Raw genomic sequence first — 12207 nt, forward strand, 5'->3', positions numbered from 1 at the left:
TGGTTGATGATGAGCACCTGTATTGTGGGAGAGGGCTTTTACAGCCTCGTTCGTTCGATGCCTGCCAGCCCATCGTCAGAGTCGAGCCATGTTTGGGAGCAGGGGGAGCTGAGCACTGCCATAATTAAACCTAATGTCACCAAGTGCGCCGGAAGACAATGGCGTTCTATCGACTACCTTTTTTTTTTCGTGCACCAGTTTGGATGTGCCACCTGTTTTCATTTAGTACTTTTTCCAGCAGCTGTGGCAGTAATTAGCCTCTCTGCTCGTATGGAGGGGCTGTGCAGCGCTATTGTTAAGCAGCGATAAACAAGCTGGTTTGGGCCATTTGGTGAGACACGCATGGCCTACTGCAGGAAAGCTGTGCACCCAGACACGAGCTGCTGGGATGCAGCACATACGCTTTGTCCTGATTATAAGCCTGATCATCAATTAGGCCTTTCATTGCAGACAGTGGCTGTTTGGCAGGCAGAAGTTCAGAACATGTTTGCATAGAAGATTCAACTAGGCAGAGAAATTTACTCAATGTCAGTTTTTTTTTCCCTCCCCATTTTCATGGGGTTTAAAGGTGTCATTCACTACGATTGTAATGAAAAAACATGTTTCTTCACCATTTGCTAGAACTCCAGTCTGTTTGCGTGCTCGAAACTGGTCTAATGCATTTGCGAAGCCCCATGTCTGTAAATGAGTGAAAAAAACTGTCTTGGTCTGGTATGCTTCTCTCTCTCTCTGCTAATGCCAGAGGCACCTTTAGTAACTTTAGACAACAGAAAGAAATACAAACTTTGAAATGCATAAATCAAAATTAGGATATTACTCTATTTCTGCTCCACAGGTGGGTAATATTGGCATGTTTTTGCTGTTTCAGATCACTTAATGTGGAAATGTCTCCTAACTCAGGAGATGGCGAGCTGCATAATCAAAAGTGCTACAAAATTAAACAACTCAAGTTACAAATGAGTTTCTGTGGTATTTCTGTGGTAACTTCATCTCCATGCAAACAGCAGTAATTTTGCCTCTTTAAAAACAGTGTTACACCTTAAAAGACACTTAGCCTTTGAATGTAAACATCCAGAGAGAACTGTGATTGCCCACAACTGTAGATGTTCCCTTTAAATGTAAAATAATGGTCTACGAACATAGCTGCGGGAATATATGGTGGCATGGTCTGCACAGCTGCTCTCCACAACATTAAAAACCTTACACACCAGTACACACTGTACTTTCTTGCTATTCCATTCCACCTTAAAACATGACGTAGTTTCTTCCAAGTGCGAAGTTGAGTTCTTTGAAGTTTCAGTTCCACCTTAAGTGCTGCCGCAATATTCACACAATCACACAAACACTGGCATATTTGACCTTTTCGTTACACCTTAAATAGTAAGGCAGTTACAGGCGCCTTGACAAAACTACTGCAACGTTTAATGTGACTTTTAAGGAGAATAAACAGCTACATTTGCTCCTTTGTCTTCCACATTAAGTGCTGTTTGCTTATATATTGTTATGTTTTATAATTATTATTTGTTTACACCTCATTTTGTTCTGTATATGGCTGTTTATTCTTAAGTCAAAAAAGGAGGAAGAAAATACTAGTGGAGAGCAAGATGCAACTGTCAAAATATGGTCAGATTTTGGCTCACAGAGTTCTGGTACAAGAGCCCCTTATCAAAATGTTGCTTAGGGCCTCAGGAAAGTCTGGACTGGCTCTGCTGGGGAGGAGCGCATCAGGCCTGGGCGTAAAGGTCACGTTGACGCAGGACCTATATGTTGCTTACAGCGTAGGTTTGTCAAGAAGTATTAACTGGGCTTTAGACGTAAAGAGATATTGTCATTGTCATAGATTGCAAAATAGCGTAGTTAAATACGGGCAATAAATTGACACAAATGGCTGCAATTGGTTTTGATGTCAAGAAATGTAAAAGCACAGGAAATAAAATGCAGTCGTGTACATCTTTCTGGTGCTCTGTACCAGTACAGGTCCCTGTGACGTGAACCTTTAGTCTCCAGTTATGGTCAGACAAACAATGCCGTGATTAGGAATGATGTTTAGAAGTCTGCCCCACAGCACCATACAAACACAAAGCACTTTGTCACTGTTGTTTAACTTTGTTTATTTGTTTGTTAGTTAGTTTGTTTGTTCCTTTGACATATATTGCTGATGGAAGCTTGAAGCTTATTAGATCCTTAGCTAAAATTTCCAGGAGTATCCGTCTCCAATTCCCACTCTAAAATTATCATGAACCTCTTTAGTTTATCGGGAAATAAGCTGGAAACTATTTCAACCATAAGGACTTCACTGTTTAGACAGTGTTACCAAGTCTGTGCCCTTTTCAGTGTCTGTCTGTCTCTCTGTCAGTCTCTGTCTCTTTCTCTCTATTTTCCCTTCATCTGTCTACACCCCCCCCCCTCTTTCTATGTCCCCACTTCCTTTTTTTTCTATCTCTCTAATTGTACCTGGAAGCCAGGACTGTGCATTAGTCTGAGGTGTTTAATATGCGCTCTTTATCTGCAGTCGTTGGGGCAGGAAAAACAGCGGCAGGAAAATTCATGTTACAATACTTATCATGCACAAGCCCTCGCCGCAATTACATCCTTGACTGATTTCTTTTAGGCACTTAAATTCATTTCCATTGACCTTTATGTCTTCACCCCATTCGGGCGATGGAGCAGGAGAAAAAGGCAAACGCTGCTAATTGTTTCAGGCGAAGATGTGTCAGAAAAGTCTTGGAGGTTTTGTGAAAGACGAAAAGGTGTTATTATTTCCCCCAGCTCAACTTTTTATTTTTCCTGCACTCTTTCTTGGACTTCCTGGACATTCATTCTTTCAGAGGCCTTAAGGTGAAAGGTCTCTCTCTCTCTCTCTCTCTCTCTCTCACTCTCTCTCTCTCTCTCTCTTTAGCAACCCATTCCAATTTCAGTTAACCTATGCCTGCAATGTGTGCACACATGTCAATGTGATCAGGAATGAATTCATAGGTCTACTGCTCAATTATCTGTAACAGCTGGATGCTTTCTTTTAATTGTACTGTATATTTGTGTGCAGGTATATGTGAACGATTGTGTGTAATGTGTAAATGGAATACATGGTATTGAAAATACTTGTGAAAGGGAACAGACCAATTGGAGTGTATGGCATATAAAGTGAAATATCTTATCTTTGTGCTTTGTTGAATACATCATTTTGGATGATTTAATAAAGATTTAATAGAGAGAGTAGTGCAATGAATAGAGTCAAAGGATCACTGAGTATTTTTTGTGACTTTTCGACTCACACACCATAGCTTAGTGAGACATTGACACACCTTGAAAATAGGTTCTCACTCTGCCTTTGGAGTTGGATCTATGAGTCTCTTAAAGGCTGTGCTTTCATTACCAAGGACAAAAGAAGCACATCACATGGAACTGCCAAGAATAACGTCTTTGATACAACAGATCAAAATATCACATTGAAGGAGAAAAGAACTAAAGTTGCATACATCAGAAGTCGTGTTTAGAGGATTTGTGTTCTTATTTTTGAAAGCATCTCTTCAGTGACCTCCCTTCAGTGTCTGTGCCAAGCCTGTGGAATGTTAAATGAGCATTTTGTTTTTATCAATGCTTTATCATGTGCCTGAAACTGTTGAACCAAGATGAACTCTGTCAACCAGCAGTTTTGCAGTCTCACCCCGGCATTAATGATTTTAATTATTATTTTAATTGTAATATTAATTCTGAAAATACACCATATGGTACTCTCAAGCCCACACAAACATCACTTTTACAACCTCACCCCAACTTCATTTTCAAAAGTTTCCAGGCTTTTGAAATCCCAAAAGTGTCAGAGGTTAAACCCCAACCCACCTTCATCTCTCACAACCCTCACAAACATTGGCTGAAAAATATCACCTTGCCTTAATTTTCAATTCTCATGGGCATCAGCTCATTAAGATTGGCTTCATCATTTGAATCTCACGTTTATCAGTTCTGAGACCGAAGTTGTGTGTCGACCATGATCCCCCCAGTCACCTGAAAATATCACCTTCATAAACTCGTAATAATTGGTCCTGAAATCTCACAATTCTTTTATCTCCAACGTTTCATGATTGTTTCCCGTGGCTCCTCACACTGGTGTTGTACCCAGAAACTTGGCATAACACCGTCTCTGAAAGCCCAAAGTTACATCAGCCCTGAAACTTCACACCTGAGTCATTGCTGGAAAGCTCCCAGTTGCATCAGGCAAGGAGTATGGAGAAAGGTCTGAGAAAGAGAGAGGGATAAAGAGAAAGAGGTATTTGAATGTGCTATTCCTCCAAAGCCTGAAAATCAGAGTGAGTGTGTGTGTGTGTGTGAATGTTATGCTAACTAAGGGAAGGATATGACGTGATATGTCTGGGATGGCAACCACACTACCTTCACCTTAGTCCAGTTACTTAGTCTTAGGAGTGCTGCTTGGGTTGCCATGACAACAATAGTGTAATTTGATGGCAGTAGATGGGTTGAAATGATGCAATGAACTGTGTGTGTGTGTGTTTGTGTGTGTGTGTGTGTGTGTGTGTGTGTGTGTGTGTGTGTGTGTGTGAAAAAAGGAGACAGTGAGAGAGAGATAGAGAGAGGTGTATTGTGAGGAGGGAGGAGATAAGGGCTTCACCTGAATGCTTGGCTGCATCCTAATAACTCCACCTCCTTTCAAGCTTTCACACATTCCCCAGCTGCAAAGGCCAGACACCTGGCTTTCTCAGTTGTGTGTGTGTGTGTCTTTTTGTGACAGCTGCTGAAAGGGAAACCAGGGGAACATATATTGCATTATTTTTAACCAATGAGCTACTACATCTGAAAGAATGGTTTGACCTAAATTAAATAGTAAAAGTACAGCATCTTCCTATTGCTGACTTAACACAATTCACAATGATGAATTGAAAAAAAAATGTATTTGTGTAATTTACTGTGTATTTATTAAAAAAAATAAATAAAACATAAAGAAAAAAGCATTGACCATTGTAGGGAAACCTGGTACCCTCACCATTTATGTTCAGAATAACTGCACTTTTAAGGAGAAATGGTTTGTTTGAGGGATAAACAATGGCTGTTAAAAAGTTAAATTGTAAGTTTCTGTTCACTGTTTAAATTACTCCAGGATCTCATTTGTAACGCGAGGTGTTTTGTGTTATAGCACTTTATGTCCATGTTTACTTTCATGCAGTTGGCAGCCTCTCTATTTAGAGTCAGTTCCACTATTAGTAATCTGAAAAATCTTAAATAAGTCTATATTAGCCAACTCATTTTATGCCTTTTCATGTTTGGAGGTTCATTTCAGATATAAATAAGCTTAGGAAATGTACTTTCTAAGAAATTAAAGCAGTTACAATAAAAATAATATCAACACTTGTCCTTTAAGGGTTACAGTTTCTATTCAAAATCTCTGTTCGAAAGCTCTGTTATATCTGAGAGTTTAATTAAAGGATCTGGATGGCAGCAGGTATCCCATGAGCCCTTGCCTGTCAGTTACTCCTATTATAGGTGCTATGGTTCCTCTGCAGCTGCAGCTTTCCCTAGAGCTCAGAGGGGTGCAGCTCTGATTGGTGCTGTATCAGCAGGAGGCTTCACCCACTCTGCAGGAACCATAGCAATGCTCCAATGCAGTGCAGCCCATGGGAGCAGTTTATGTTGCCACATGATTTTGCTGTCTTTTTTTTTTTTCCTTACTATTGCCCTAAAAACAATATGCAGCTTAAGTTCTAGCCTAAAGCAGTCACAGATGTTGTGCATCTCTGTAAACAGGGCCTTGTATTGTGTGTTTCCTTCATTACTTGGGATCAGTTTAACTTAAGGTATCTTGGTGGACCAATAGTTTGGAAGATGTGCTGTGGCATGTGAAATATGGGCTGTTGTAATGTCAGAAGACAGCATGCTTTTCAGTGGTATTTGTATTATGTTTATTAAGTGGTTATGATATGTTAAAGTCTCTCTCTCTCTCTCTCTCTCTCTCTCTCTCTCTCTCTCTCTCTCTCTCTGTGTGTGTATAGAAAGCAGAGGAAGATGATCTGGTGCTGACTCCTGATGGAACAAGAGAATTCTTGACCTTTGATATTCCTCTAAATGACTCGGGTTCTGCAGGATTAGGGGTCAGCGTCAAGGGCAACCGCTCCAAAGAGAATCACGCAGACCTGGGCATCTTCGTCAAGTCCATTATCAACGGAGGAGCGGCCTGCAAGGCAAGGAGCAGCTACTTGACCAGCTATGGTCATTTGCCTGACTGGATAACTTGTAGCATTATAGAGCTTAAGGGAGTGTGCTGACTGAGTGTGCAGTGTTTCAGTGTTTTTAGTTGTAGTAGAGTTTTTCATTCATTCATTCATTATCTGTAACCGCTTATCCAGTTCAGGGTCATGGTGGGTCCAGAGCCTACCTGGAATCATTGGGCGCAAGGCTGGAATACACCCTGGAGGGGGCGCCAGTCCTTCACAGGGCAACACACACACACACACACACATTCACTCACACACTCATACCTACGGACACTTTTGAGTCGCCAATCCACCTACTAACGTGTGTTTTTGGACTGTGGGAGGAAACCGGAGCACCCGGAGGAAACTCACGCCGACACGGGGAGAACACACCAACTCCTCACAGACAGTCACCCGGAGCGGGAATCGAACCCACAACCTCCAGGTCCCTGGAGCTGTGCGACTGCGACTAGTAGAGTTTTTGTTCTATTCAATTATTTCTTAGATATTTATCACTCATTACACTGCCTCAGTAGCCCATCTTGAGCCTAGCTGCTTATCCATCAGATGTTTTTATTTGTCTGTTTTGTAGATGTCTTGTCATTTTAGCCAGTGTTTAGCCCGTATTGTACCTCAGTATATCAGCCCCTCTCCAATCTAATGATCAGGGGAAAGAAAGCACTATTTGACCTCCAGTGACCCTGTATTATTTGAGTGTTGGACCATGCTCAGCACAGTATACATGAAAATGGACAGTTTTAGACAAGACTCATAATTCTTATTTATAGATATATTATGCATATAACTATGTCATCTTGCATGTTTTGTGTCTTTCAAACATTTATAATGTTGCCACTATTCTAGTATAGAATTTTTTTCCCCCTTTTACAGGATGGCCGATTGAGGGTGAATGACCAGTTAATGGCCGTGAATGCAGAGTCATTGCTGGGAAAAACCAACCAAGAGGCCATGGAGACTTTACGCAAGTCCATGTCTGTAGAAAGCAATAAAAGAGGCATGATCCAACTGATTGTGGCCAGGAGAGTCAGTGGGCAAAATGAGGTGAGTGTGGGAGAGGTATAGGAATACAATAATTGAAGAAGATAGTATCATAAGTTGGTATAACATTAAGCACCCTAAAAAGTGAAACAATCGACATCAGTTATCACATAACAGTGGTGTATGCCAAGGTCTGATAAATATTAGATGGTACTGAACAGCCTGTTCTCATAGTTGATGTGCTGGATACGGGAGAAATCGGCAGTCATGAAGAAATTATTTTGGTAACTCAGTTTGGCCCTAAACAGAACTATGAACCATGGACATAGACTGACATCAGACAATGACCCACAACTAGGGAACACATACACAAGCTATTAAAGGACACCTCAGATGAGAAACACCTGGGAATTAATCAAGACAAGTGACACTAGAAACACAAGGGAAGGGTATCACATGACCAGGGAACAAGCAGGAACCAGGCACAAGACGGGGAAAAAGTATCATTAACGAGTACAAAGAAGAAATAATACAAAACAGAACACAAAACCAGGTACATGTTACAGTTATGTTCTCATTTCAATTAATCATATTTTTTACAGGTTTTAAAATGACAGAGTAAGACTAGCCTTAGTGTCCACATGGACTGGTATTTAAGAAGACTAGTCAGTTTGTGGTGGTGGCTCTCCTGTGTGGGGCAGGGCTATGCTTATGGCAGGCAGTCATATGCATGCCTGACTGACTGACAGAAGTCTGTACTGTGAGCAGATAGTTGGGTCCGACTATGGGAAAAGTGAATTAGACTGAGGAGTTCTTATCAGGCCAGAGCAGGGCTGAGCTAGAGGGAGCAAGCGAGATGAGGCGAGAGAGAAATGAGGCAAGAGATCGAAAGCAATTCGGCTTCTGAAATGCTCATGCTGATATGAACTGATAAGGGCTGGCTCTATGAAATATCAAATATCAACTATTTATTTATTAATTTATTTATTTGTTTGTTTGTTATTCTCTTTTTTTAAAAAATATATTTTTAAAAACTCCTCCCCTGCCCCACTGACATTTGGAGTCCTCACATGTTCATTGTATCTTCTATTATTCCATGGATGGAGGAGTATGGCATAATGGCATTTGTTTCCCATTGTCAATGCACAGTTTTTGTCATTCATCATTCATTGATTTTCTGTAACTACTTCACGGGTTCCAGTTCGTCAAAGCAAATCCCACACTCACACCTATGGACACTTTCACATGGCCAATCCACCTAATGTGTATTTGGACTATGGGAAGAAACCGGAGCACCTAGAGGAAGCCCATGCTGACACAGGGAGGACACACTGTACCCCTCATGTCATGATAGTCACCCAAAGTGGGGTGTGATCCAACAACCACAGGACCCTGGCGCTGTATGAAAGCAACACTAGCTGGTGCCAAACAATTTCACTGTAATATATATTCAGCAGTCCAAATCCAGCAGCCCATGACTCCTCACTGTCCTCTGGGTATTTGTATGGTAGTGCGCCCCCTGCCGCAGCCAATCAGAACACAGACAAAACTCGCGTTAGTATGTTTGACTTGGTCAGAATCGTGTCTGTTGAGATTTTTTTCTTTTTTTATTATGTCCATGATTGGTGCCTCTTGCTGTGCTGCCAGCACTTCACGGAACTGGACCTCATGCTGTGTTCTTGTTTCATCATACATTCTCTCTCTCTCTCTCACACACACACACACACACACACACACACACACACAAATGTACCACTCCTCCCCCTTTCAAAGCAAGGACACCAGTCCCCTCCAGAAGTGCCCAGATGCAAGGTCGCTTCTTATCTGTCTATCAAAGGCGTGCCGGTTTGTTTGGTTGTTCGCCCCACTGCATAAACCCAATCTGTCCTGAGTGCAATTAAAGGCCTCCAGCTCAGAGAGATTCAGTGGGACTGGACCCCTGCTGCGTACGGATTAGCAATGAGAGAGAGATAGAGAGAGAGAGAGACAGACAGAGAGCGAGAGAAAGACAAAGAGAGAGATCTACTTTCTGCAAATTTACTTTAACGCCGTACACTTAAAATCAGTTTACACCGAAACATACTACAAACCATACAATCCTATAGGTTCACCTTGTACTTAATAGTTCACTCTTCTTTCTTTGATAACAACCTCCTCACCATCAGCACATTATTCATTCATTTCATCTGGGTTTAATGTACTGCCTCATATAGAAGTGTTAAAGCTAGTACTTTGTTCTGAGGAAAGAGAATCTGAGTGAAGGAGAGCAATTGTAAGGAAGTGTATTGCCTGGAGTGAGCGAGGTAGAGAAAGAGAGAGAAAGAGGGTGAGAGTGTTGGCTGCAGGGGAGAGTAGGTCTGTTCTTTGCTGTTTTGTGATGAGCAGCACTTTGCCACTGTCACACGCAGCACATTCAGGAGCACACAGGCCAACATTCAGATGAATAAAATCCATCACTGTCTGCTCACCCAGACACCAACTGTGTCAGTGTGTGTGTGTGTGTGTGTTGGAGCTCCATCCTCAACCATATTATATCCAGCTGTATTTAATGGTGTGTATTTGTCTATTTAGGTGTCTGTGGATATATGACAGTCTTGTCTTTACCATGAGATGGGTTTGCTGCTTATGGAAGAGGAGAATTCTATGTCCTCAGCAGTGTGTGTGTTTGTGTCTATATGTTTGTGGCTGTGTTTCATGTTTGATATATATTAAATATAATATAAAAAGTAGTTAAAATAGTTTACTTCATAGAGATACTGATTCCATTAGAGGATGCGGTAGATGAAGCTTTCGGAAGAAAGAATTTTAAGTACTTGCATATGGTGGATGAGGTTAGGGAAGCGGATGCCAGGGGCATGTAAGACCAGTGGAAATAGGTGTCAATGGATTGTAGCCACATTTGACACATCCTTGCTTGTTTGGCGTTAGAGGCCGAAAGCTAAGGGCAGCTGTGCAGGAGTTATTGGAAACAGCTGAAAGGTCTAGTCAGTTGTTGTGGGAAAGCAGAGACTCTAAATGTGGAATGCCTGAGGTATAGGAGCTGAGTGGGCAGCATGTTGTGTTGTGTTATTTGTGCTGATGCATTGTGGAGCTAGTGGCACTAATGCATTAACGGTGCCAGTGGGGCCCACCCTGAATGAAACACCACACACTTTCCAATCATGCCACAGATAGACAGCTCTGCTTCTCAAAACCTCGCAAGAATGTCTCCCGAAATGTCCCGAGAGCTGACGAGAGTTTCTCACACACTCCAGCGGTGTCCAAAACTGAAAGAAGCTGGTACCTTGTGCTCTTGTTGCCTTACAAGGCAGCATTTTGAAATTCAGATTTTTGTAACGGTGTCATGTTACAGTATTCAATATTTCAGCACATTGCCTCTGCACCTGTACATGAACGCTCCCTCACCAAAATAATTACAACTTTGGGGCAAAAACAGGAAGCATTTTAAACACAATCGAGGTGGCCCTGACTGCTCTGTGAGAATATTGATAAAGATGGGATTATAGACTCCCCACACTTCAGAATAATCTGGAAAGATAATCGTTTATGTTCACCCTAAAATCGCTGACCTCTTGTGATTGTCAGGAGGACTGAATCAGCCTCAAAATCGTAGTGTGGGCCAGGCTTTAGTCACTAGGGAGGCCAGTGTGGATTTACAGTTGGAGGTTAAGAGTATGGTAGGGCTGTAAATCTAGTTTGGATGGGGAGTTGGGTCTGGGACACCATACTTCACTGCTGAGGCTTCCAGAGGTGTCGTGGGCTTAATTCAGTGAAACACTGACAAGAAGAAGTGCCTACTCAGTGACACCTGTGAAGTAGTGATGCAGTAGGTGGTTTGGGTACTCATGGACTGGGCCCAGTGTGTAACCTTAGTTGTATCTTAGGTGTATCTGGTTGCTGATTGGATCATAAATTGCCACAGCAACCTTAGATGTTATCTTCTTTATAATTATAATTAAATAATTCTAAAAAAAAAAAAACCTCAAATCCACTTTTTAATATTCTAAATACTATATACTGGAATACTTTAAATTACCTAATAAAACCATATACGTTTTAATTTGTTTTTATGGGTAAATCAAGTGATTATATTTGTTTTTGAGAATGTTAAGAAGAATAAATAGTTAATTAGTTATATGTTTTATATATAGGCATTCTTTAACTGTGAATATTATATCAGTGCATATTGACTTTATTTTAATTTAACTCACAATTTTATATGACATTTTTAGTCACATTGGTCAAGCATACAGTCTTTTCCTTTTAAATCTTCATTCAACTGTGTACATTTACATGCTTTTTAAATGACAGTGATTTTTGCCAATTATGAAACTGTGCATTAGATAGTCAATTTGAGCTGCTGGCCCTCTGTAAACGGAGAGTGACTGCTATTAGCTTTGTGCTAATGTGCTTTTGTAATAAGGAGTTAATTGCTCTTCATGGCCTAAGGATGGAGAAGGCCAATCAGCGTGGGGACATGATGACAACTGTAGTATGGGCTCTACTCACCAACAGTAAGAAACTATGGAATTTTCTTTTCAGCAGCTTTCAGTTGTGCTACTGCAGGTCCATTTTGGAGAGCTCTGGCTATCTCTCCCACCATTCCTCTGGCTGCTGTTGGTAATTGGAGCAGGACTATGCTTCAGAAGGGATGGGCCTGACCCACTTAATGATGTAATGTATGATTGGTCATTGCAATTTCTTCTCCCGCTCAATAATTGAAGCAATGCTTCAGAGCGCCAGTAATTTCGATCTCTGGGTTTCTATTAATATAATGTCATATGTGTTCACGCAATTAAAATTCTGGGAAAGTCATTTCAATTCAATTAATTTCTTATCTGTACTTTAAAATGCACTTATCATTTTGGTATTTCTCTGCTGCTGACTTCAGCCCTTACTCACTGCTACAGAAACTAAGACATGGGGCCAGGGCTCAAATATGTCAATGCCAGCATTTTCCCTTGTAAAACTTTAATTATTTAATTTTTTTTTAAAAAACAGAAAC

At 41.1% G+C, this 12207-nt stretch overlaps 1 protein-coding gene across 5 annotated transcripts in view; it reads left to right on the plus strand.

The window, feature by feature from the left end:
- The window catches only part of pard3aa (par-3 family cell polarity regulator alpha, a), a 469619-nt gene that overhangs the window by 241793 nt on the left and 215619 nt on the right, over positions 1–12207 (plus strand). For all 5 annotated transcript variants that reach the window (XM_066683465.1, XM_066683467.1, XM_066683466.1 and 2 more), the window contains 2 exons: positions 6003–6191; positions 7095–7265. In XM_066683465.1, coding sequence (XP_066539562.1) covers positions 6003–6191; positions 7095–7265 — 360 coding nt within the window. The remainder of the gene's footprint in view (positions 1–6002; positions 6192–7094; positions 7266–12207) is intronic.

The sequence above is a fragment of the Hoplias malabaricus genome, chromosome 10, assembly GCF_029633855.1.
Source record: "Hoplias malabaricus isolate fHopMal1 chromosome 10, fHopMal1.hap1, whole genome shotgun sequence".
Taxonomy (NCBI): domain Eukaryota; kingdom Metazoa; phylum Chordata; class Actinopteri; order Characiformes; family Erythrinidae; genus Hoplias; species Hoplias malabaricus.